This window comes from Manis pentadactyla, chromosome 1 (assembly GCF_030020395.1).
Source record: "Manis pentadactyla isolate mManPen7 chromosome 1, mManPen7.hap1, whole genome shotgun sequence".
Classification (NCBI taxonomy): domain Eukaryota; kingdom Metazoa; phylum Chordata; class Mammalia; order Pholidota; family Manidae; genus Manis; species Manis pentadactyla.
This window is the reverse complement of record NC_080019.1, coordinates 228,345,593-228,368,855: the sequence shown is the minus strand read 5'-3', so window position 1 is coordinate 228,368,855 and position 23,263 is coordinate 228,345,593. Positions and strand designations below refer to the sequence as shown.

The 23,263-nt window shown below is 42.1% G+C and overlaps 1 protein-coding gene across 25 annotated transcripts in view; it reads right to left on the bottom strand.

Moving 5' to 3' along the window:
- FHIT (fragile histidine triad diadenosine triphosphatase) overlaps positions 1-23,263 on the bottom strand; it is a 1,315,417-nt gene that overhangs the window by 191,693 nt on the left and 1,100,461 nt on the right. The window contains exon 5 of one of the 25 annotated variants that reach the window (XM_057508085.1): positions 4,929-5,412. The exons of the other annotated variants lie outside the window; for them this stretch is intronic. Within the exon in view, the coding sequence (XP_057364068.1) occupies positions 5,191-5,412 (222 nt within the window). The 3' untranslated portion in view covers positions 4,929-5,190. Of the gene's footprint in view, positions 1-4,928; positions 5,413-23,263 lie in introns of those variants that run through there. 25 annotated transcript variants of the gene reach the window in all.

Genomic DNA, 23,263 nt, shown 5'->3' with positions numbered 1-23,263 from the left:
TGCACACAGTGAACACCACTGTGTTCCACTTTAGCTGCTCCTCCTACAGTGTTTTAATGTAGGCTTTATTATTATTTAAGTATGGTGAAGCCAGCAGATGAGGAAGGAACTGTCACTGAAAAAAATGATTTGCTGAACTTGCAGAGCCCAAGGTGGGGATAGTGGGCATGCCATGTCATGGGGCCATGTGGGAAAGAATGGGGCTGGGCACGGGGCACAGGGGGCACAGGAGAACCATAGGCTAGAACCTTCATGTGGTTTCTTTAAGAAGAAATGGGCAAGGCAGAGTAAGGCTTAGGATTGAAGAGTTTGAAGAATTTCGGCAGGCTCTAGGGCACAGGGGCTGACCCTAGCCGTCTGGTACCTGGTCGCAGTGTGATAGTGCCAGGTGGACAGTGGCCTGGGCTGTAATAGCCCTGTGAGAGCCCAGTCAAGGAGGCTGCATATGCTGTCCCAGGAATTTACAAGTGTATTTTTAACAAGGTAGCTCTATTCTTCCTCAGAAGTTCATGCTGAAGGATTCTCCCTATACAAAAGGGAATGTCCATATACAAAAGCTATAGTGGGTAACAGGAGGGTGGAGAGCTCAGTGCCACGCTCAGCCTCCCTCTCAAAACTCTGCAGAGGCCAAACCAAATTCAAAAACCAGCAGAGGCTGAGCACACCCAAACCTTTAGCCTCCACTGCCCCTTGGCCATTTGGGAGGTGTCAGAAGCCCTTGCATTCTCTGGGTAGAGCTCAAGTGCCACCTTTCACAGAGCCTTGAGCACCTACTGGGGGAGCAAATGTGTGTTAACGGAGGGCTCCGCCTCAGCTTTTATGGCTGCAAACTGCAGAAGCACAGCCTGTCTCTTTTGCCTTCTTTTGTGCCCCAGAAAGAGGTCTTTGTGAAACTGCTGTATTCCAGTTCTCATGCTCGAGTCAGTAAGTGGCCCAAGCGAGAAAACAGCACTTTTATTTGAAGAGTGGAGAAGAGAGGAACAGGAAGAAAATTAAACTCTAGAAGCAAATCGGAGCCCAGAAATCCTCAAGGGTCCTTGCAAAATTGGTCACAGGCTTGGCAGTTAGGGGAGGGAACCTAACATTTCTAGAGGGTTTTGTCATCGTCGTTGTATTATTGTTTTTCTTTCAAATGTGTTTGTGCCTCTCTGTTAAAATACAGGCCTCATTCATTCCAAGCCCTCCAGCTCCCGGCATAGCCCCTCTGAAAGACCCAGGGCTTTTAGAAGTCAGTAAAGCTCTCCTTGTTGCCAATGATTCAACTCAACAAATGTCACTGAGAAAAGCATTATTTGTAGGGCTACTTGTGGGGATCCGATGAAGGAAACATCTGGATCCTGCCCTGTGGGGGCAAACGATTTAGGGAAACACAGGCGTAGCCCTCTCCTCTTAGGAGGACTCTGAGAAGTGCTGAGCCATTTAAGCACTGAGCCTCTTACCCTACAGAGAACTGAGGCTGAGACTCAAAAAGAAATCGAACAAAAGGGCACTCCAGGCGGAGGAACAGCCTGAGCAAAGTCCTAGAAAGGAGAGAGCTTGGTACACACGAGGCACATTCAATAAGAGTTTCTCTGAAGAACTGGTTGTTGAATATGTCCATGTTGAACATGAACTCAAGACCAGAGTGGCGTTAAGAGCTGGAGGCGTTTCAGGGCTTCCTTTGAGAAGTTTCTTGTATTAGAAGTTTTAGAATTCCAGGAGGGGCTTCAGAGAGGGTTTATGCCAATCTCTTTCTTTTAAAAACAAGGAAATCAGAGTTCCAAGGTCCCATGGTAGGTCCGGCAGTGAGGCAGGAACTCAGAACCACTCTGAGAGGCAATCACGTTGAATTTAAATGCACACCATTGTAAACTACATCGTCGTAAAGGGTTAAAGCAGACTCAACATGGCCATTAGCTACTTCTGCACCAATGCCACTAGGAGAGCAGCAGAATTTAGACCCTTGAGTTGTCAGCTTCAGTTCTGAATGCTGAGCCGGATCACTTACCAGCTACGGGACCACAGCTGGGTGCTACCATTCTTGAGTCTCCATCTCCTGCTCTGCGCTATAGGAATGATAATAGCAGCTCTATTACGGAGTGGTTGTAAAGATTTAGTGAGACCCTGTACCGAAATGGCCCTTACCAAGGTCATCAGTGACCTCCCAGTAGCCAAATTCAATGGGTATTTTTTTGTCCCCATCTCACTAGGTCTCCTGTCAACATTTCCCACCCATGTGGCTCCTAGGCTGACCTCCTTTCCTGGTGTGACTTCTTCCTCTCTGAATACTTTGCAGGCTCCTCTTCTACACAAATTCTAAATGTTGGCCAACCTCAGGGTTTGGTTCTATATCCTTTCACCTTCTCTAGAAACACACTTTTCCTTGTTGATACCATTTAATCCCATTGGTTTAAATACCATCCAGATGCTGGTAACACCCACTTTTATATTCTCAATCTTATTTCTCCCATGGTCACTAGACTCAAATGTCAAATACCTTGATGTCTAACGGAGATCTTCATGTGGCTATCATAAAAGAGTCTCATGCCAAAAATGTGTCAAAACAGAACCTTCCATTGCCCCACCTCCAAGTTTGATTCTTCCCCATCTTGGGGAGGAAATGGTACCTCTACTCACCCATTTCTCAAGCCAGAGTCTAAGTTATTCATGACCCCTCAATTTCCCATTCTCCCGACATGCGTCAACAAGTGCTAAGGATTTCACTTCCAAAATTCATGTTGGCTCTGTACGCCTTTGTTCCTTTCTGCAACCACCAGTGTGTGTCATCTTGGTGACAACGATTGCCTAAGGGGCCCCCCGATCCCACTCTTGTACCTGTGCAGTCAGTTCTGCACACAGCAGCTAGAGTGACTATTCACAAATGGAGTGTAAATCCCATGCTCTGTGGTGCACCCTGCAATGGCCTCCTCTTGCTCTGAGAATAAAGGACAGAACCTGGCATAGGTCTTAAACATTCACCAGGATCTACTCAAAACACTCCTCTAGCACCAGCCTCTTCTTTGGTGACTGTGGCATCTCTTCTTGCCTAGTCCCCATTCCTGAGATACATCGTGTTTGCTTGAGTCACACCCTTCACATGTGTTGTTCATTCCTTAGCCAGAAAGCTCTTCTTCCTTACCTACTAAACACCCCAACTCTGGAGTCAAACTATCTACTGGTTGTGACGGAGCCCAGGCTCCTCGGGTACCTCTGTGCCCTGCTTTCATCATCTACACAATGAGGATAATGGCATCATCTCATATGCTGGGAATCCACATATGACTGAAATGAAGTGTGTAAAGCGTTGAGAGTAGCACCTAGAATATATGAAACACTCAATAAATACTAGCTCTTATCTTTAAAAAATTATCATCCTTCAGCTCTCAGATTAAACATTACATCTTAAAGAGCCCTTACTGTAACCCTCAGTATAAATCTATTTGGTTTTCATAGGACTGACCTTAACAGGTCAGCAAATATTTATTTTGAGGCCTCCTGTCCATTTCTTTCCCTCGCAGTATACTCCAAGCTCTAGAGGAGAGGAACCTTGTCGGTGTGGCCTGTAGTCCTTGGAGCCTGGCACCAGAGCCGACACACACATGGCAGGTACTCAGTGCTATGGATGAATTTTGTCCCCCCAAACTCATATGCTGAAGCACTAACCCCCAGGACCTCTGAATGTGACTATATTTGGAGATACGGACTGTAAAGAAGTGATTAGGTTAGAATGAGGTTGTTATGTAGGCCTTAATCCAATATGAGTAGTGTCCTTATAAGAAGAATTTTGGACAGAGACACCAGGGATGTCTGTACACGAGAAATGACCACACGAGGACAAAGGAGGCAGTGATCGGCACACCAAGAAGAAAGACCTCTGGGGGAACCAAACCTGCCAGCACATGGATCTTAGACTTCCAGCCTCCGGAACTATGTGAAAATACATTTCTGATGTTTAAGCCACCAAATCTGTGCTTTTTTGTTATGTCTCCTCTAGCAAACTAATCCCCTCAGTAAACACGCACTAAACTGATGCCAACAGATGACCATGCCATCCCAGCTCCCAACACATGGTAAGTGTGCCAGAAAGGTTGACTCTTGTTCTCGAAATAATGACGCCGAGTGTAGTAATGACCCACTAGCAAATCCACCCAATGTACACTGCCCAGGTGACAAAGAAAAATAGTCTTGGTGGCACTTACTGCTTCACAACTATGATGCTGAAGTAGAATGTGGTTAATAAAGAAGATGTGAGACCTTCCTTTGTGAGCAATGAAATATTATTTGTAAGATTTATCTCTGTTTACTAATACATATACACTGGAACTTGACCACTTATATCCAGACCCTTGGAGATAGAACACACAAGAGTAGGCATTCATACTCAGTAAGCAAATATTTCTACAGCATGAGAGCAAAACTAGAAATAATGGATAGAGTATTGTAATCCCAATATACAAGCCCAGTTGCTTGTATAAATATATCCTTCAACATGGATGCATGTATGTTTAAGTGTCTGGGAATGGACATGTGAGATAAATATGTGAGATAAATCTGTGTATATATAAATCCAATTTTTCCACTGAACATGACCACACCATATACCACCATAGCATCTTAAATTAGGCATGGAACAGAGGTAGTAGCCATATGATCCCCATCTACCAAACTGCCTTCAAAACAAGGCTTTCTATAGCTGACGTATATATATGCTACAGAAAAATGCTGAAAAGGAACAGTTGTCTAAAATCATGACAAAATTTCAAAACTTGGCACATTTTTCGACAGGAGCACCATTTCTATAAAGCGGTCCTTTCTGACAGAGCTTCCTATGACTGCAACTAAGCAACTTACTGGCTCATAATATGAAACAGCATGTATATCGATTCTTTTAATAGATGTGGAAATTACAACACATGATGCCTTTAAAAGGACAATAAAGAATCACAAAGTTGATCATTCTGTGGTGAGGTCTCCCTGAAACAGCCTCATCTGTGGGAGAAAAGGCAGGTGAGGGTTCTTCTGAAGAAAACTCTCCTCTTACAACTGATTATCTGCTGAGGAAGACAAATATAAATGAAGCAATATAATTAAGTATCTTATATAAATAAGGAGACATGAACAAAACCAGAAACGCCAAAGAGGTTTTGCATCACGTATCAACTCTGTGCGAGCAGATGCTGCTGCCTGGAGGGTTGTATCAAGAGGTCTGAGCTAGGCAGGGAAAACTCTCGCGGTGGAATCATGATGTCTGCGTGGGTGTGAATCGGAGAGCAGAAGACGCCTACTGTGTAATGTCTGTTCTGAAACAATGTCTCTACAGTTCCTTCTGGTGCTAACCTTCTCTTCCCCTCTTCTCTCCTCGTCCATCACTTCCATCATGCTTGTGGTTGGGCTGAACAAGTGAGAATCTCCTGAGAATCCCAACCTGCTCCTCTAGGATAAAGTAGAGCAACTGGTCAGCCTTAGGTTTCAGTATCAGGGCTTTCCATCCAGTGACATGTTAACTGTGTGTGGATTTGATACGTTCATTGGAAAACAATAGCAAAGTGCTCACTGTCACTCAAGTAATTGGACCAATAGACAAGCTGAGGTACTGCTGGAGACTTGGATTTGTGAATGACCTCCAGGGTCCTCTCGTCTGGTAGGAGACACACACGAGGCAACAGCAGTACAGTCCTACTGGCATGTGGAATTTCCACCACCAGAGAGCGATGCACTGAGGATGGCCCCATGCTGTGCCCCATGCGTGGGGTGGTGATGGCAATCATTATCATCACCAGTTCCTCCTCCAGTTCTTTGACACCTCTCCACCATCGCTGTAGTACCCTTTAATGATGCCTTACTAAGGACAGTCGGTGTGCCAAGACAATGAGCACAGACTATTTCATTTAATCACTTCCTTCACTGGACCTATAAGACATGGTTGCCTCTACTTTATAGATAAATGTGGTTTACAGAGCAACTTGTAAGTAGAAGATTCTAGCAAAAGTTTTCTGACCTGAAGCCCATGCTCCTGATCATTTAGGATGCTAGCTCTCACCTCAATGCAGGAAGCATGAAGCGATATTAGGGAAGGTGAAAGATCGCACGAAAGGTAATCTGGGTTATGACTCACTCATCCACCCATTCATTCATCCATCCATGCATCTGTCCATTCTTCCTTCAACAGATAGTCCTCATGCACCTATTACTGTTTGGCACAGAGTGATGAGCAAAACAGAGGAGGCACGTGACCTCACAGAGCTCACAGTCTAACGGAGGAGCAGACATTAATCAAGACATGACCGTGCAATCACAAATCGAGGTCACGCTCTGAAGGAAAGGAATGCAGCTCAATGGAAGCACGAGACGAAGGAGCTGGGCTTAGGCTGGGAGTCATGTCTAAGAAAAGGAGGTCTGAAGTGGGAACTGATGGCCAAATCAGCATTAGGTGGAAGAGAGTTGGGGAGGATGGAAGTAGACCACTGAAGAGGAGAGACTCACTATGCAAAGTCCAGGGAGGAAGGGGGATGGAGAGTTCAAGGCCGGTGTGGCTGGAGCACATCAGTGAGGAGAAGCGGGGTAGGAAAAGAACTCGGACATGGGCAGGAAGCAGGTCACAGTCAGGCTCCTGTGGAACAGCAGCAGAAACCTTGGACGGATCTGAGAGAGAGAGGGAGAGGGAAGGGGGTGGGGCATTTGTGTCTTTTCATAATCACTCACACTTCAGGGGGCATGAATAAAATGGGAAGCACGGTACAGCCAGAATGGAAATACGGCAGCCGGGATAGAGGTCACTTAGCGGTGCACATAAAAGAAGTTGGTAGCTTCAGCTGGGGGGCAGCAGGGTGATGAGGAGCAATGGATGGGTTTGAGAAACAATGAGGTAAAATCTTAAGAATTTACTGCTGAGTTGGATTTGGGAAGATAAAGAAGCTGGAGGAATTGAGGATAATCCCGAGGATTCTGCCCTGCCCCATTAGGTTGTGCTGTTCACTGATAAGAAACTTCAGGGGTGACCTTCCTGACTCTAAGGCACCTTTGGGTCCCCTCGTGGAGAGGCCCTCTGGGTAGTTAGGTTATAAAGGCTCAGAGTGAGAGAAGAGGTCTGCACTGAGATGCTGAGAGTCAACTGTTTAGATAGAGATGATTGGCAAGGCCCTGGGGGGTTGACAGGCAGGGGCATGAGGAAAACAATGTTCATGGAAAACTGGGCAAAACATGTTTCTCGGCCCCTACATCCCTCTAATCCACTTCTTCCTTTTGATATGAGTATCTGCAGCTTGCTTTCTCTACCACTTCAACAGAACCTTCTATTTTCTTTTACATTTCCCTTGGTTCTAGTTTTAAAAACAGCTTTGCATATCTGTGTTACACTATGTATCTATAGAGCTGCTCCAGTTTTGGTGAAGTGAGGAGGGATCTATCACTAGCCGTCAGATGAACCAGATGAGACTCCAAGTGGTCAAATGGTCCTGACAGCTAACAGCAGGTAACAGGTTAAACCCACTCAGTAGGAACACATTCAGTGGAAATCTCTCTGAGCCTCCACGATGATCTTTGATGCCTTCTTATCATGAATGCCAAAAGGTTTAAAGTTGGGGTAGGGGGACTGGGCTCAGAATTTGATACCTAAAGGATTTCCCAAAGTTCAGTTTTAGGATGGATTAAATTCACCATGACTCATTGAAACATTCAGAGATGTTAGAGTCAGGAACTATTAGAGCCATTTTTTCTCATCTTCTCAACCAGATAGGCAGTTACGGAAATGTCAATGTAAAGATGAAACCGTCCCCACGGGTGGAAACTCCTAGAGACATGAAAATACAATGCATGTGCCAAGCAGTGAGTTTAATTATTTAATTAGGAGATACTAAGCACTCAAATTGAACCAGTACCTGTATCTACAAGAAAATCATTTCATTGTCCTCACAGCCCTCTAGTACGTCTTTCACATTATCTTAAAACCCACTTATTCGTATTTTTCTGATGTTAGGCTATGAGCTTCTTGAGAGACAAGACAGTGGCTTCTTTATATATATATATATTTAATATCCTCCAGGTCTAGCACAGTGTCTGACACATAACAGATGAATTAATGCAACCACTTATACAAATCCTTCTCGATTCATAGGGGAATCATTCCACAAAAGAGTTTGAATTTTTTAAAAAGTGACACCATGGTGCTGTTCCATTAAAAGGCTTTTTGAACCAAAATGCTCAATCCAGCAGCCCTGACCACATCCAAAACAAAAGAAATTCTATCATTTATATCGTCTTCTTCAAAGCCAACCCATAGAGTGAAATAGTTTATAAGGAATATTAAAGTGCAGAATAGCATGAGCCTTCTGCTTTGGGGTAAACATGCCATCTAATACAGTAGAAATACTTGCTGTTGCCCTGTCTCATTTTTCTTTTTTTTGTAAGAGAAATACTTTCTTCAAAGTTTAGTCAAAGCCAAAAGAAAGCATAATCTATTAATAGTAAACTGGTCTTTTTCATGACCACCTTCATTTACTTCAGTTAATTCTAAATGTCAATCAAAAGTTGTGACAAGCAGAAAGTCCTAGAAAGGAACTATGGCATTCGTGTGGTTGGGGATCTGCTAAGGAAGGATAAATTGTTACTGTAGTAAGCAAAAGCATGCCTACTGAGTTCCTGAATGACAGAGCTTAACCCCCAGGCTTGTTCACGTCAAGGTTATAGAGCTTTCTTCCCCTCCATTGTTAAAGGAGACATTTAAATGTGACCGTCTCCTCTAACCTTGGAAGGAAACGATGGAAAACAGTGACTATTTTCTCAGTACAAATTTCATTTTCCTTGTAAGTTTTATTTAAATATTACATTCCAACTTAAAGCAGTTGTTCACATATGTGCTTGCTAGTTCAAGAGCAAAAACATATGTGGGAAGGAGGATAACCATAAAAGAAAGAAATAGAACAACTAAATCCATCTGTTTTTTCCAATATACATTAAGCATGTATTTTGCATTCTGCGTAGGACTCAGGACTGCCTGGGTAAATATGTTTCATTTTTAACAAGCCAGGAATAGCAAGAAAAGCAAAAGTTTTGGTAGTAGTAAAGGTTTTCTGGTTTTAGACTGAGTCGAACGACCCAAGGCTCAAGCAAATTTATTCAAAGGGCAAGTCTGAATTCTAAGGGTTAAAACTAGTATGGGTAGTTCCTTAGATTATCCACAATTTTTCTCTTTTCTGAGAAAGACAGACAGACAGACAGAGAATGAGAATGAGAGGAAAACTAACCTTTACAGAGAACCTACCATGTGTCAAGAAAGGCCCAAGTACCACATTAGAAGCTTTCATAGTTATAACCTTATTTATCCCCCAAAATTACATAACTGAGATTCACAAAAACGAAGTGATTCTCCAAAGATTATTTAGTGAATAGGTGTAGAATCCTAGTTTCAAAGGTAGATCTCCTGGACTCTACAATGGGTTCTATTTCCATAAAGCTAGATACTACAAATTGGGAAAAATGATTCATCCTTCAAATACGTTGTGAAGAAAGAAATGAATGAAGTTTTCACAGGAACATGGGCATGCAGATCAGGAGAATCCAATTTAAAATGTTGGCTATGAATTGGTAAACAGATGTATGTCACTAAAAAGTCACATTTTTCATCATAATAGTTTGCTGTATGTTGGCAGAGACTACAGTAAAGCTGTTTTTATATAACAGAAGCACAGCTGGTTAAAAAGGGAATAAATCTGGTCAACTAACTAAGATTTTTAATTCACTTAATGCCAACTATCTGTACGGAACAGTTTTCAAAATAAAGCAACCCAGAATACATTTTTTTTGTATTTAATGACTGAAATTTTTTGGCCAACCTCTTCATTAGTCTGCTTATCAATTCATGGTAAAAGCTAAAATACATGGTGCTAAAGTTGACATTAGACCCTTGAAAATTCCTTTTCACAGAGGTATACAAAGGGAACATTTGAAATGAGCTGGAGCTCTGGGTGTATTTCAGATACGACATGCCATTCGTGTCCACATGTTCTGGGCTCCATGAACAATGGGCTGTGTGGACCACACTCATTATATATTAGCCCATTATTTTTGTATAATACACGTCAGCTGGTAACATATGTTCACATCCATAACCTCATGTAATGGGGTAGTTAAATCATTTCCAGAGTGTAGCATAAAACTAATGGTGTTTATACTTCACACATAAGGTTAGTTACTTAGGAACTTTTTCCTAAGGTTTGGTCAACTGAAACAAAAGTCTCTTTCAGGTTTATTTATAAATTACTTCAGGAAGGCCCCAACAAAGCCCCTGAAATCAAGTATAACAAAGAAACAGCAGCATGCAAATACCAAACCTTTCGCAAGTATCAAGGGAGGACACACATTTTTACCTACTCCCGATTAAAAGTGCCATAGTTTAGAGTTCTGAATTTAAGTATTTATAGAACTGATCACATGATGCTGAGTATAAATATCAATTCCAGTGTGCCTAAGCAGAAACTAGCACACTGTGTATGCATAATTATTCAGTGTTAGTATTTTTATAAACTCTATATATCATACCAAAACAAATCAATATAGTGCCACCAATGTGAATATCATTAGGCCCAGCATCTTAAACTCAGCATGAAATCCAGCAGACCATCAATTTGAAAGGAAGAAATTCAACATCAGTTCCATAAATCAAACTAACATTAGGATAAAATCTATTAGAGCAAAAAGTCTTACTCAGGAGAAAATGGTATTCTCGGAGGGAAAAAGTAGGTTTGTGATACTCTGCTCTATTAACCTGAAATCTTAGGAAATATCTAATTATAGGAGGGTTTTAGAGCAAGTAGATCATAGAGTTAGTAGAACAATGCTTATCTGTGACAGAGATCATAATGTTTACTTTTGTTAAAACACTACTCCCCAAATTTGTAAGGTTTTAAATTGTCTCGCAGAACACAGCATAATATATGATACATGGATGTGGGTATATACATTTATAGGATGTATAGACTCCATTAAGGAGATATATCTGACATATACACATGCATATATATGTGGGACTATATATAATTATATACTAAATCTCACAGAGCTACAGAAATATCACCCTGCTTGCTTTATACATTTACTGTAAGAGAATATTATTTAAGAGATGACAGCATTTTTTTGTTTGTTTGTTTAGCTTAAATTATTTTGTCTCTTGAAGAATTGTGTCCTCTTGCAGCTAGAGAATAAAATCTCTTGGTAGAAGAACAGGCTCAAAGAATTTACATCAACACATCCACAAGTGACGAGCTTTCTCCCACCCTCTGTGAGGGTGAGGGGTGTGCTGACCTTGTGGTTTCCAACCTGGCACTGGGGCTTGGCTTTATCAGACAAAGCCAGTCCCTCCACATGATTCTTAAAAGTGGCTTTTTAACAAGCAAGTGCAACTTGTGGCCCACATAACTAAATTTATATTAAAATTGATAACCAAATTGTCTATAAATATTTAAAATCCTTTTATCTACAAATAGAACTGGACCATCGGAGAAGAAGTTGAATCAGCTTCGAATTGCCTCTTTTCTGCTCTGTCAAGAGAGATGATCAAGCTAGAAAGAGCAAACCAAATTCATCCCAGAGAGACAATGGCCAAGATAGCCTGGGACATTAGACTGTAAGGGAGCATGTCATTGTTTTAAAGGCCTTTCTAGACTGGATGCATAGAAAGAACTTGCAGATTATATAAAAATGCTGAGCTGATGTGAAGGTGTCTGAGGAAACATCACCATGTGGGAAGATGCCCAAAGAAGGATAATCCGAACCCTTGCAGAAAAAAATGCTAAGCTGCTTTTGAGTGAGGAATCACCATCATAAGCCAGGGTATCCAAACAGAGATGGCCGTACTCCACGACCTTCAGTTGGGTAAATATGAAGATGATGCTCAAGGGCGGAAGCACCCCTTTCTCAGTCTCCAGGCACGGGGCTTGCAGTGGAAGCCTGGACTAGATTTCATCCTCAGTTCCACTTTGGCCGGGGACTTCCATGTGGGAAATAACTCATGCAACCACGCACAGCTGTCCCTACTCTAAATATTGTGGAACCATAAATGCTCTTTCACCCAAAGAACTAACTACAGCTTGACAAAAGCTGGATAAAATTCTAAAACATGTTATTTTTACATTGTTGGTGGTAATGCGGCAAAGATGTTCCTTAATGCTCAGGATGGGGCCCAGCTGTACCTCAGTTTCTATGTTTGCACGATAAGCTTGGTAGATGCCAGGGAGGCAACAAAATACAAGGTAAGGTATTTAGTTTACCATAGCTCTCTTTTAGGGAAGGATAGGGAAGAAAAGACTAAATGAAAAACATGGGAAAGACAGGAGAAAAGAGAAAAAGGAGGAGGAAGGGGGGGAACTATGAAAGAAAAAAATGACAAGAAATGAGACAGTTTAGTAAACAAAAAAAGCGGAAATCAAGAACTAAGGGACAATAACGGTATGTCTACAAAAGGCATGACGCAGCCTCTCACAGCAGCCTTGGGAAAAGTGTCATTTCTGTCCAACAGAGGAAAATACAAGGTTTTGGGGTAGGTGGGTAGTTTTCTCCTTTATCTGGTGGGACATTGGAGTAAGGAAAAATATCCTCTCTCTTCCTAGGGAGGCATTTTTAATGTATACAGAGGGCCAGGGAGGTTAAAACTGTTTTAGGCTGTCCCCGCTGCTAACCTCGACTGGTCCTTTCCTGCGAAGGTCAGATGTCTAGGATGACGTCTGCAGCAGGAGATGAGACCATACAGTTTCAATGTGATTTCATAACATCAACTCAGGGGTTTTGATAAAGGGAAGACCTGCCCAGAAAGAGGGCAGGGGCCTTTGTGAACTTCAAGCAGCTCAGGAAGCCCAGACCTATTTAAAATGTATTTCGGACTCAGGATAGTGAGCTAGTGGAATAAAACAAAATTATAATAAGAAAAAAAACAGAGTTGTGCCCTCAAGATATCTTTTGCAGGAAGGCTATTCCACCCAGAGGTAACCCTTCATCTCTTGATTCCAAAGATCACATAGAAGCACCCACACAGCACCTCCAGTTACAGCTCTGTGGTTTTATGCCCATGTCCTCTGTCCTCTAAGAGACCCACAGAAATGGTGTCTCAACACTTTTAATCTATTACTCCTCGTTAAGCACATTAGCTACTCAAGCCAGGGAGACACCATTGCAGGTCACCATTTGCCAAAGCGCATTTCCACAAACGCTCAGGCCTCTAGATGCCAAAACGCACTCTATGAGCAAAAGGGCTTGCTGTCCAATCTGAGAGATGCTGGAGTTAAACAAGGTTAAAGTTGTTTATTGAATGTTACATTTCTCAGAGCCTGTAAGATGCCCATGTGGCCTGCAAAGGTCTAAGAAAGGAACCAAGAATTCCCAGCATTTCCCAAACATTCTTCCCCTGAGTATCTCCACCTTTTAATATTGCTAAGCATCCCCACAGACCAGTGTGCCGTCAGACACATTTTGGGAAAGACATAGGCAAACAAGAGGTTGGTTAAATTGTGGGCAAAATCCATGTCCCATAATTTGCTTACACATTAAACTTTTTGCACAAATGCTTTACATGCCGTGTATAATCACCTCCCTTCATGCGTATGAACAGAAGTCCTTTGTTTCTAAATCCACAGGGATGTGACCTGTTCTGTGCATTTTGATTGTGTTGCCTGAAGATGTCTAATGAGATTTTTTCTGTTCCAAACTTCTTTCCATTATTCAAAAATAAAAGTTAATCATGTCCCATGTGATTCTTCAATTTCCTGCCTTTGTATGTGGTAGCAGTCTTAAAGTGAAATTCCTTAAGAGTATTTCTCAAAAAAGGCTTTTACCCACACAGAACATTGCCCAAACCTCTGTATTTGGGGACTCGAATACGAGGTAGGTAGAGAAGTAAATGCCAATACTTCATTAGTCATAATGCTCGGATTGTACCCTGACCTCGGCTGTACTCTGCTCTCTCGGAAGCCCTTGTTTGCTTTGCAGTTCACCAGAAGCTCTGGTTAAATAAATGTAAAACTAATGGAACAGGAACCGTGCTCTGTATAATTTGGGGCCATTACCAGCTTACTACTTTATTTGTATCCTTGTGTGTATTCGCGGCGTTTTGTTAAGTTCACCTGAGGGTATTTCCCTCAGCAGGGATAAACTCACAGTGCCTTTAAGGTGACTTACATTAGTATAGCTGCATCATTTGCACTAATATTTCTAGCAGTCCCCTCAAAAGCAGGTATTTTCTTGACAGTAAAGCAACAAAAGAGACTGCAAGCCAAATACTGCAGAGTCCACTTCAATTGTCTCTAATAAGCTCAGCCAAAGGATCATGGAAGTTAACCAGCCCTGAGAATTTTAGACAGAACACCTCCCTTGGGTAAAACCATTTCCAAAGCCTGTCCTTTCAAATGCACATCTCCGTACAGCGATCTCTACCTCTCCTTTCCGTCCCACCCGGGACAGGACTGAAGAAGGTCACTTCGCTGACCCTCCCCTCCCTGACCGGCCGTGGGTCTCATTCATTCCTGCTTGACCACGGGGCTCAGCTAAGGCCGCCGCTCCCCCAAGTTTACCCCGGAGAGGACGAAAAGGATGGCCTCTAGGAACAGATGGCCTTTTCAAGGGAAAGTAGTCACATTTAAATACAGATAAATGTACTGTAAATAATGGCCTTAAAGGAACTTAGGTCTTTAGGGTAAAAATATGAGAGCACAAGATACTATTCCTTAATTACAGGAGGTATTTTTTTTTTCTCCCCTTGAAGACAAAAACCAATTCCTAATGAAGCATAATGAATCGTAAAGAGGCACCAATCGTCATTCCAACAGATGTTTATTGATTCGTGTTGACGGAACACAAGCACGAGCGAGTGTGGCCTGCTGCCGTCAGTACGTGGTGGGAAGCCGAACCGGCTCCCCCTCATTATTTTACCTTCAAAGACAAGCTGACAAATCTATTCTGTCACAAGCAGCTGTGTTCTTATTTTTAAAGGGTTGGCTTACAAGTAAGAAAGCAAGTGGAGGGAACAGCCTTTTGGTGTCCAATGTGTTATCTGGCAAGGACAGATTGTTTTAGGGTGCAATGGAAAGATTTTTAATGAAACTACATTTCAAATACGCAGCATATGCTTGATTTTCCCTTCTGCTACTCATCCTGCCATTTGTTAATTTTTGCTACTGTTGTTCCCCAGGACTCCTAAATTTTCACACAAGCTGTCTCGTCCGGCACTCACACAGCTTGGGGTGAATTATCTCTTGGGTTGCAAAAAACCACCACCATGTACTGATGGTAGCAAGCCACACTTGCTCTCCAGCCTTTTGTTTTTTTGTTTTTTTGAATTAATTTCCAGATTCCCACATCTAACCAAGGTTCACTGGTAAACCAGTTGACTGAATGACCAGGGAAGAAAAAAAAATAAATTCTCCTGTTAGTCCTCAAAGGCCCAGAGTCTGAAAATGGGACTTCAGGGTAGATGTGGGCTGTTGGCCGCCTCAGCCGCACACAATTGCCTGGCTGCAGCTCCAAGCAGAGGTCTGGAGAAACTCTGAGATTGGGAATTGGGGCAACATTTTTTTCCCTTTAACAACATAATGTCTCTTATTAATTTAAATAATTCTTTCAGAATGATTCTGTGGCCCAGTTAAATAAAGTTCAAGGAAATAAATTTCAGTCCTTAGAAATCTGAGCCCTATTTTGAAAGGAGTCAGAGTCAGCCTTACAAGATTAAAAAATAAAAATACAGAGAATAGAAACTCTTTGGAGAGCAGGTATTTTCAAAGATGCAAGAATATTTTTCTCAAAAATGTGCACACACCTGGGAGAGGGGCAGCCTTCTTTTTATCTGTGGTGAGAAAGTCTTACAATGAGAATTACCTTGTGTTTAGAGTCTAAAGACATGAACACCTGTGTGGGGAGGGTCTTGGTTCAAGGGATGATTTCCAGAAAATCTCATCAATGGATGGGTTTATAAACTCCTTGGTATCTAACCTCATTTCATGATCAGTCGAGGAACCAGGAGGGAATCATTTCTTTATGCAGGAAATAAGCTGAGACCGTTTGCCAAGAGCGGCAGGGCATACCCAGCATTCTTCTGTAACATGGGCATCAGCAGTGGCAGAAAAGGATCAGTTCAGGCACCTTGGTCAGCTCTGGACTCAGATTTCTCATCTGTAGGTGGTTCTACTCATTACTAGTGTGACCCTGGGAAAACTAAGTAAACTCCTTAGGTTCAGTTACCTCTAACATAGGCATGATTATGCCCATTTTAAAGGTCACTGTGCAGATGAAACAAGTTACCACAGGGCCTAGCACACAGTAAGGACACATTAAATGACCACAAAATACTATCCTATCACCAATGTCAATTCCTCCAACTCATTTCTTCCATGCTGTTGGCCTCCAAGGCCTTACAGGGCTTCAGCCTCTCTGTGGTTGGCACTGAGCAGACATGGCAACCTTGGTTGCTGCTCATCAGCTTTGAGCAAAGGGCAGACTCCACCACTTGGTCACTGGGAAATTGCTGCCTGTGTGAAGTGCCCTGTCATTATTATGTAACTTGGGGACATAGCAAGATGGCACCAGTGTCCTCGTGAGGATGGGCACTCAAAAAGAAGGTGTCACAGCCATGTGTGTGGCTGGCGAAGCTCAGCTGTGACACTCACGTAAAAAAAATACTCTGGCGAGGTGGAGCCAAGATGGCGGCGTGAGTAGAGCAGCGGAAATCTCCTCCCAAAACAACATATATCTATGAAAATATAACAAAGACAACCCTTCCTAGAATAAAGATCAGAGGACACAGGACAATATCCAGACCACATCCACACCTGAGAGAACCCAGCGCCTCGCGAAGGGGGTAAGATACAAGCCCCGGCCCCGCGGGAGCCGAGCGCCCCTCCACCCAGCTCCCGGCGGGAGAAGAGCAGGCAGAGCGGGAGGGAGACGGAGCCCAGGGCTGCCGAGCACCCAGCCCCCGCCATCCGGGTCAGAGTGCAGGGCCCTGGGTACTCGGAAAACAGGGCAGCAAGAACAGTGAGCAGGCACTGGAGGCCGGGCGCCGGAGGACATAAGAAAAGCGAGCGGCCAATTGTTTTTTTTTTTGTTGTTGTTGTTGTTTTGTTTTGGCGAGCGCTTCTTGGAAGTATTAAAGGGATAGGGACCCCAATATTAGGAAAACAGGGCAGCAAGACCGGTAAGCAGATGCCTAAGGCTGGCACCGGAGAATAAAGAAAAACGAGCAGCCATTTTTTATTTATTTATTTATTTCTTATTTTTTAATTCATTTATTTTTTTGGTGGTCATTATTTTCTTTTGGCAGGTGCTTTTTGGAAGAATTAAAGGGGCAGGGCGGGTCACTTAATCCAGAGGTAGGGAATCCGGGATCTCCGGGCACCCTAACCCCTGGGCTGCAGGGAGCAGGGAGGCCCCTTACGGAGATAAATAGCCTCCCAGCAGCTCCTGCTCCAACGCGACTCCACCATTTTGGAGCAGCTGCCCGAGCCAGGCCACGCCCACAGCAACAGCGGAGATTAACTCCATAGCAGCCGGGCAGGAAGCAGAAGCCCTGTCTGCGCGCAGCTGCGCAGCACAAGCCACTAGAGGCCGCTGTTCTCCCAGGAGAGGAGGGCCACGAACCAACAAGAAGGGAAGTTCTTCCAGCCGTCACTCGTCCCAGTTCTGCAGACTATTCCTATCACCATGAAAAGGCAAAGCTACAGGCAGACAAAGATCACAGAGACAACACCAGAGAAGGAGACAGACCTAACCAGTCTTCCTGACAAAGAATTCAAAATAAGAATCATAAACATGCTGACAGAGATGCAGAGAAATACGCAAGAGAAATGGGATGAAGTCCGGAGGGAGATCACAGATGCCAGAAAGGAGATCGCAGAAATGAAACAAACTCTGGAAGGGTTTATAAGCAGAATGGATAGAATGCAAGAGGCCATTGATGGAATTGAAATCAGAGAACAGGAACGCATAGAAGCTGACAGAGAGAGAGACAAAAGGATCTCCAGGAATGAAACAATATTAAGAGAACTGTGTGACCCATCCAAAAGGAACAATATCCATATTATAGGGGTCCCAGAAGAAGAAGAGAGAGGAAAAGAGATGGAAAGTATCTTAGAAGAAATAATTGCTGAAAACTTCCCCACACTGGGGGAGGAAGTAATCGAACAGACCACGGAAATACACAGAACCCCCAACAGAAAGGATCCAAGAAGGACAACACCAAGACACATAATAATTAAAATGGCAAAGATCAAGGATAAGGAAAGAGTTTTAAAGGCAGCTAGAGAGAAAAAGGTCACCTATAAAGGAAAACCCATCTGGCTAACATCAGACTTCTCGACAGAAACCTTACAGGCCAGAAGAGAATGGCATGATATATTTAATGCAATGAAAGAGAAGGGCCTTGAACAAGGATACTGTATCCAGCACGACTATCATTTAAATATGATGGCGGGATTAAACAATTCCCAGACAAGCAAAAGCTGAGGGAATTTGCTTCCGACAAACCACCTCTACAGGACATCTTACAGGGACTGCTCTAGATGGGAGCACTCCTAGAAAGAGCACAGCACAAAACACCCAACATATGAAGAATCGAGGAGGAGGAACAAGAAGGGAGAGAAGAAAAGAATCTCCAGACAGTGTATATAACAGCTCAATAAGCAAGCTAAGTTAGGCAGTAAGATACTAAAGAGGCTAACCTTGAACCTTTGGTAACCACAAATTTAAAGTCTGCAATGGCAATAAGTACATATCTTTCAAAAGTCACCCTAAATTTAAATGGACTGAATGCACCAATCAAAAGACACAGAGTAATAGAATGGATAAAAAAGCAAGACCCATCTATATGCTGCTTACAAGAAACTCACCTCAAACCCAAAGACATGTCAGACTAAAAGTCAAGGGATGGAAAAACATAACTCAGGCAAAAAAAGGCGAGAAGAAAGCCGGGGTTGCAGTACTAATATCAGACAAAATAGACTTCGAAACAAAGAAAGTAACAAGAGATAAAGAAGGACACTACATAATGATAAAGGGCTCAGTCCAACAAGAAGACATAACCATTCTAAATATATATGCACCCAACACAGGAGCACCAGCATATGTGAAACAAATACTAACAGAACTAAAGGGGGAAACAGACTGCAATGCATTCATTCTACGAGATTTCAACACACCACTCACCCCAAAGGATAGATCCACTGGGCAGAAAATAAGTAAGGACACGAAAACACTGAACAACACAGTAGAGCAGATGGACCTAATAGACATCTATAGAACTCTACACCCAAAAGCAACAGGATATACATTCTTTTCAAGTGCACATGGAACATTCTCCAGAATAGACCACATACTAGGCCACAAAAAGAGCCTCAGCAAAATCCAAAATACTGAAATTCTACCAACCAACTTTTCAGACCACAAAGGTATAAAACTAGAAATAAATTCTACAAAGAAAGCAAAAAGGCTCACAAACACATGGAGGCTAAACAACATGCTCCTAAATAATCAATGGATCAATGAACAAATTAAAATAGAGATTAAGGAATATATAGAAACAAATGACAACAATAACACAAAGCCCCAACTTCTGTGGGACGCAGTGAAAGCAGTCTTAAGAGGAAAGTATATAGCAATCCAGGCACACTTGAAGAAGCAAGAACAATCCCAAATGAATAGTCTAACATCACAATTATCGAAATTGGAAAAAGAAGAACAAATGAGGCCTAAAGTCAGCAGAAGGAGGAACATAATAAAGATCAGAGAAGAAATAAATAAAATTGAGAAGAATAAAACAATAGCAAAAATCAATGAAACCAAGAGCTGGTTCTTTGAGAAAATAAACAAAATAGATAAGCCTCTAGCCAAACTTATTAAGAGAAAAAGAGAATCAACACAAATCAACAGAATCACAAATGAGAACGGAAAAATCACGACAGACTCCACAGAAATACAAAGAATTATTAAAGACTACTATGAAAACCTATGTGCCAACAAGCTGGAAAACCTAGAAGAAATGGACAACTTCCTAGAAAAATACAACCTTCGAATACTGACCAAGGAAGAACACAAAAGTTAAACAAACCAATTACGAGCAAAGAAACTGAAACGGTAGTCAAAAAACTACCCAAGAACAAAACACCCGGGCCGGACGGATCTACCTCGGAATTTTATCAGACATACAGAGAAGACATAATACCCATTCTCCTTAAAGTTTTCCAAAAAATAGAAGAGGAGGGAATACTCCCAAACTCATTCTATGAAGCCAACATCACCCTAATACCAAAACCAGGCAAAGACCCCGCCAAAAAAGAAAATTACAGACCAATATCCCTGATGAATGTAGATGCAAAAATACTTAATAAAATATTAGCAAACCGAATACAAAAGTATATCAAAAGGATCATACTCCATGACCAAGTGGGATTATCCCAGGGATGCAAGGATGGTACATTTGAAAATCCATCAACATCATCCACCACATCAACAAAAAGAAAGAGAAAACCACATGATCATCTCCATAGAAGCTGAAAAAGCATTTGACAAAATTCAACATCCATTCATGATAAAAACTCTCAGCAAAATGGGAATAGAGGGCAAGTACCTCAACATAATAAAGGCCATATATCATAAACCCACAGCCAACATTATACTGAACAGCGAGAAGCTGAAAGCTTTTCCTCTGAGATCGGGAACTAGACAGGGATGCCCACTCTCCCCACTGCTATTTAACATAGTACTGGAGGTCCTAGCCACGGCAATCAGACAAAACAAAGAAATACAAGGAATCCAGATCGGTAAAGAAGAAGTTAAACTGTCACTATTTGCAGATGACATGATATTGTACATAAAAAACCCTAAAGACTCCACCCCAAAACTACTAGAACTGATATCGGAATACAGCGAAGTTGCAGGATACAAAATTAACACACAGAAATCTGTAGCTTTCCTATACACTAACAATAAACCAATAGAAAGAGAAATCAGGAAAACAATTCCATTCACAATTGCATTAAAAAGAATAAAATACCTAGGAATAAATCTAACCAAAGAAGTGAATAACCAATACTCTGAAAACTAGAAGTCACTCTTAAGAGAAATTAAAGGGGACACTAACAAATGGAAACTCATCCCATGCTCATGGCTAGGAAGAATTAATATCGTCAAAATGGCCATCCTGCCAAAAGCAATATACAGATTTGATGCAATCCCTATCAAATTACCAGCAACATTCTTCAATGAACTGGAACAAATAATTCAAAAATTCATATGGAAACACCAAAGACCCCGAATAGCCAAAGCAATCCTGAGAAAGAAGAATAAAGTAGGGGGGATCTCACTCCCCAACTTCAAGCTCTACTATAAAGCCATAGTAATCAAGACAATTTGGTACTGGCACAAGAACAGAGCCACAGACCAGTGGAACAGACTAGAGACTCCAGACATTAACCCAAACATATATGGTCAATTAATATTTGATAAAGGAGCCATGGACATACAATGGAGAAATGACAGTCTCTTCAACAGATGGTGCTGGCAAAACTGGACAGCTACATGTAGGAGAATGAAACTGGATCACTGTCTAACCCCATACACAAAAGTAAACTCAAAATGGATCAAAGACCTGAATGTAAGCCATGAATCCATTAAACTCATGGAAAAAAACATAGGCAAAAACCTTCTAGACATAAACATGAGTGACCTCTTCTTGAACATATCTCCCCGGGCAAGGAAAACAACAGTAAAAATGAACAAGTGGGACTCTATTAAGGTGAAAAGCTTCTGTACAGCAAAAGACACCATCAATAGAACAAAAAGGAACCCTACAGTATGGGAGAATATCTTTGAAAATGACACATCCGATAAAGGATTGACGTCCAAAATACATAAAGAGCTCACACGCCTCAACAAACAAAAATCAAATAATCCAATTAAAAAATGGGCAGAGGAACTGAACAGACAGTTCTCCAAAAAAGAAATACAGATGGCCAGCGGACACATGAAAAGATGCTCCACATCACTAATTATCAGAGAAATGCAAATTAAAACTACAATGGGGTATCACCTCACACCAGTAAGGATGGCTGCCATCCAAAAGACAAACAACAACAAATGTTGGCGAGGCTGTGGAGAAAGGGGAACCCTCCTACACTGCTGGTGGGAATGTAAGTTAGTTCAACCATTGTGGAAAGCAGTATGGAGGTACATCAAAATGCTCAAAACAGACTTACCATTTGACCCAGGAATTCCACTCCTAGGAATTTACCCTAAGAATGCAGCAATCAAGTTTGAGAAAGACAGATGCACCCCTATGTTTATTGCAGCACTATTTACAATAGCCAAGAATTGGAAGCAACCTAAATGTCCATCAGTAGATGAATGGATAAAGAAGATGTGGTACATATACACAATGGAATACTACTCAGCTATAAGAAAAGGGCAAATCCAATCATTTGCAGCAACATGGATGGAGCTGGAGGGTATTATGCTCAGTGAAACAAGCCAAGCGGAGAAAGAGAAATACCAAATGATTTCACTTATCTGTGGAATATAAGAACAAAGGAAAAACTGAAGGAACAAAACAGCAGCAGAATCACAGAACTCAAGAATGGACTAACAGGTACCAAAGGGAAAGGGACTGGGGAGGATGGGTGGGTAGGGAGGGATAAGGGGGGGAGAAGTAGGGGGGTATTAAGATTAACATGCATGGGGGGGTAGGAGAAAAGGGAGGGCTGTACAACAGAGAGAAGGCAAGTAGTGATTCTACAACATTTTGCTATGCTGATGGATGGTGACTGTAAAGGGGTTTATAGCAGGGACCTGGTATAGGGGAGAGCCTAGTAAACAATATTCTTCATGTAAGTGTAGATGAAAGATAACAAAAAAAAAAAAAGAAAGAGAAGGGGGATTACTCCCTGATAGGATAAAACTAACTATAAATCAACGATTAATGCATGCTTTAAATATCCTTAATTTTGATTACTTAAAGGGTGTCAGATGATCGGCTACAGAGGTACACTTTTCTGATAATATTCCTTTCTCTTAAAAAAAAAAAAAGCAGTTCCTGTGTGGTGACCTCCAATGAGTTGTACACAATGGTATAAAGGGCATATCAAAGTGTGGGCAAAGGGTCTGTTTGTGTTTATACGGAGGATCAAAACCTAATTTGGCTACCCAGAAAATGAACTAAGATACGATGTGAAGAAGAACTTCCAACATCAGCACTCTCTGGAAGAGTCATACCAGAAGATGATCATCAAAAAACCTCAACAAAGATCCAGGCGATGCTACA